Source organism: Sceloporus occidentalis, unplaced genomic scaffold (genome assembly GCF_023333645.1).
Source record: "Sceloporus occidentalis isolate IW3139 unplaced genomic scaffold, rSceOcc1.0.p SCAF_3, whole genome shotgun sequence".
NCBI lineage: Eukaryota > Metazoa > Chordata > Lepidosauria > Squamata > Phrynosomatidae > Sceloporus > Sceloporus occidentalis.
This window is the reverse complement of record NW_028316983.1, coordinates 169,148,109-169,151,050: the sequence shown is the minus strand read 5'-3', so window position 1 is coordinate 169,151,050 and position 2,942 is coordinate 169,148,109. Positions and strand designations below refer to the sequence as shown.

Genomic DNA, 2,942 nt, shown 5'->3' with positions numbered 1-2,942 from the left:
TTCTCCAGTGTGGACACATCCTTGCTCTGTTCTAGATCTCTCTCCATCTTTATTTCCTTCTTAATAATAAGAAGTCCCTTGCTGTTGTTGAAATGCCACACATTAACTGGCTTTTCTCCATATATGATAGGAAAGGCGACTTTTTAAGAACACTCGCTGTCACCTTTTCAGACGTGCAAATCCTCCGTTTTTATTATGATCTCCTTTTAGCTGAGCTTCCAGTTCATCTTTTTAAAAACAAAAACGCCTCTGTTTTCGGCTACAGTTTCCCAGCCCACCCCCCCCCCCTCTTGACTCTCTAGAAGTACAAGAGACCCTCCTCCGAAAGGAAACTAGAACTCCCTCCCCTCTCATCTTGCAAATTTGTCTCACCCCCGGAAAAAACCCTCCCCCTCCCCCCAAATGTACAGAAACCCATTCCCTTCTCCCTCGAAACCCACCTGGCCAAGATGTGCGTGATTTTAACCCCCCACCCCCCACCCCGCCCCACCGACCAGGAGGAGTTGCAGTTCTTCTTTAATCCGCTTGAATTTCTTCTCTCTCTGCCAGCAGTCTCTCTCTGGAAACGTGGGGGATTTCATTCTTTCGGCTGCTGGAAGGCTGGAAAAGGTGTGTGTTGAAGGAAGGTTTAAAAAAGAAAGAAACGTGGGAGGAGGAGAAGGCGATGGAGGAGTGCGGCGAGAGAGGCTCCGTTTTGGCTAGACAAGAGGGGCTGCTTCTGGGGAGATGCTGCTGCTGCTCCGAAAAAATACACACAGACAGCCCCCCCCCAAAAAAATGAAGCAGCTCCGTTGATCCCTTTTTGTCGTTAAAAAAGACAGACACACAGAAGAGGCACCCCCACACACACACGCCCCCCCAAGTCAGTTTCAAGAAAAATGTCGGGGGGAAAGGGCCACACACACACACACACACACACAACCCCCCCCCAACCACCGTCTCCAGTCTGTTGTAGCGCTTTTGGGGAGGGGGCTTGGGCCACTTTGCTTGTCTCTGGTCCCCCTCCCTCCAATTTCTTCCTCTCCTCTTCCTCCTCTTCCTCAGTAGGTGAAGACCAGGTTGGAAATGCTGGACTCGAGCCAGTCCCCCGAGATCATCTCACTTACCTCCGGGGTGCAATAGTCCGGGAACTCGAAGTGGGAGCCGGAGCCCGGCTCCAGGTTCAAATCCAGGTCCCTGTCGAGCACCGAGGAGGAGCTCAGGCCGGGCCCAAAGGCCATGCTGCCCTCGAAACCGGGGCTCGGGTGGAGGTCCAACAGGTCGTCCTCCAGCTCGTCGTCGTCCGAGGAGGAGGAAGAGACCGAGGAGGAGGAGGAGGAGGAAGAGCGGGAGGTGGAAGGGGCCGGCGAGGAAGGGGCCCGGAGGCTGGTGTAGCTGCCGTGGTCCGAGGGGGAGCAGCCCCCCAAAGCAGGAGGAGGAGAAACCGCGGGGTCCCGTAGGCCGCCCAGGCCGACCCCGACCCCCAGCCCGCCCTCCCGGTGCTGGCCCTGGCCTTCCTCGTAGAGGCTCATGGGGTCGTCGCTGGTGTCCGTGGAGGTGCTCAAGGTGGGGCTGGAGGGCACCGAGGCGAAGACCCCGACGGCCCGCTTGGCCTTCTTCTCCGGGAGCAGCGCTTTGTCGGGGGGCCGGTACAGAGAGTGGTGCTCCGGGGGCAGCAGAGGGGGCGCCTGCGACTCCGAGGAAGGGAAAGGCGGCTGGGGAGGAGGAGGAGGAGCGGGGGAGCCTTTGCCTCCTGGGCTCAACTTGGGCGACGCTTTGGCCCCGCTCCCCTTTTTCTGGCTGAGTTTGGAAGAGTTGCTCGGGGATGAAGTCCCTCCGCTGCTCTTCTCTCCAGCCTTGGAGGCGGCGTTAGGGCTGCTGCTGCTGCTGCTGCTGCTGGAGCCGGTGCTGCCCCCTCCGCCGCCGGACTTGACCTTCTTCCTGGGCCGGTACTTGTAGTCCGGGTAGTCGGCCATGTGCTTGAGGCGCAGCCGCTCCGCCTCCCGGATGAAGGGGATCTTGTCGCCGTCCTTGAGCAGCTTCCAGCGCTTGCCCAGGCGCTTGGAGATCTCGGCGTTGTGCATGTCGGGCGACTGCTCCATGATCTTGCGCCGCTCGATCTGCGACCAGACCATGAAGGCGTTCATGGGGCGCTTGATGTGGCCGCTGGGGGTCTTGCACCAGCTCGGGTCGTCCGCCTTGCCCCCAGTCGAAGCCGTCGAGCCCGGCGTGGGCGAGCAGGCGATGCCCAGCTCCAGACTGGCCCCGGAGTCCGAGCTCTCGCCGGCCAGCAGCGCCTCCGCGTTGTTCTCCGCGTTGCTCGTCTGCTGAACCATCTCTGCGGAGGAGGAGGAGGAGGGACGGGGGCGAGGGGGCTCACGCCGGGCCCAGCTTGGCAGCCCAGAGCCAACTTCCCCCGAGGCTCCGTCCCGGCCCTCCGCAAACTTAAGGCACGCTCCAAGTCGGAGAAGGAGGAGTTGTAGTAGCTCCACGCCGTTCCCTTTCGGGTCAGGCTTTTACTCTCCCCTCCTCAAGTCGCTTTCTCCTCCTTCCCTTCCTTTGCCCCCTTCCTTGCTTGCTTGCTCTCCGTCTGCTGGAAGGAGCGGGCTCTTCTTCTCTGCCCCGGCAACACGCCCACTCCTCTCTCTCTCAGCTCTTTCAAGGGCACCGCCAAATAATAATAATAATAATAATAATAATGTAAAAACTCTCCAAAAGGAGTCCAAGTGTAGACCCTGCTACTAACCCCCAACAACAGCAACAACCGGGGAGTTCAGGGCTGCCCTTAAAAGAGAGTTCGGAGAGTTACTCAAAAAAACGGAGTTCAGATATAGAGGTGCAACAAAAGCAACAACCAAACGCCCTCCAAGAAACAAGCGCCAAAGAGGGGGCAAACGAAACAAAAGTCATATATATATGTATAGAAAGAGGTTCTTCCTCAGTCCAGGACTTGGGGGAAAAGT

The 2,942-nt window shown here is 58.4% G+C and overlaps 1 protein-coding gene across 1 annotated transcript; it reads right to left on the bottom strand.

The window, feature by feature from the left end:
• Nucleotides 1-499: 499 nt before the first annotated feature.
• On the bottom strand, nt 500-2,495 carry LOC149317090 (transcription factor SOX-4-like). The gene has a single exon (XM_089518818.1). It carries the CDS (start codon nt 2,313-2,315, stop codon nt 1,041-1,043), a length of 1,275 nt encoding a protein of 424 aa, XP_089374944.1. The 5' UTR covers nt 2,316-2,495; the 3' UTR covers nt 500-1,040.
• Between the last annotated feature and the right edge of the window lie 447 nt (nt 2,496-2,942).

Coding starts and splice junctions, on each gene's coding strand:
- LOC149317090 (XM_089518818.1), bottom strand. CDS start 2,315: ATGGTTCAGCAGACGAGCAACGCGGAGAACAACGCGGAGGCGCTGCTG.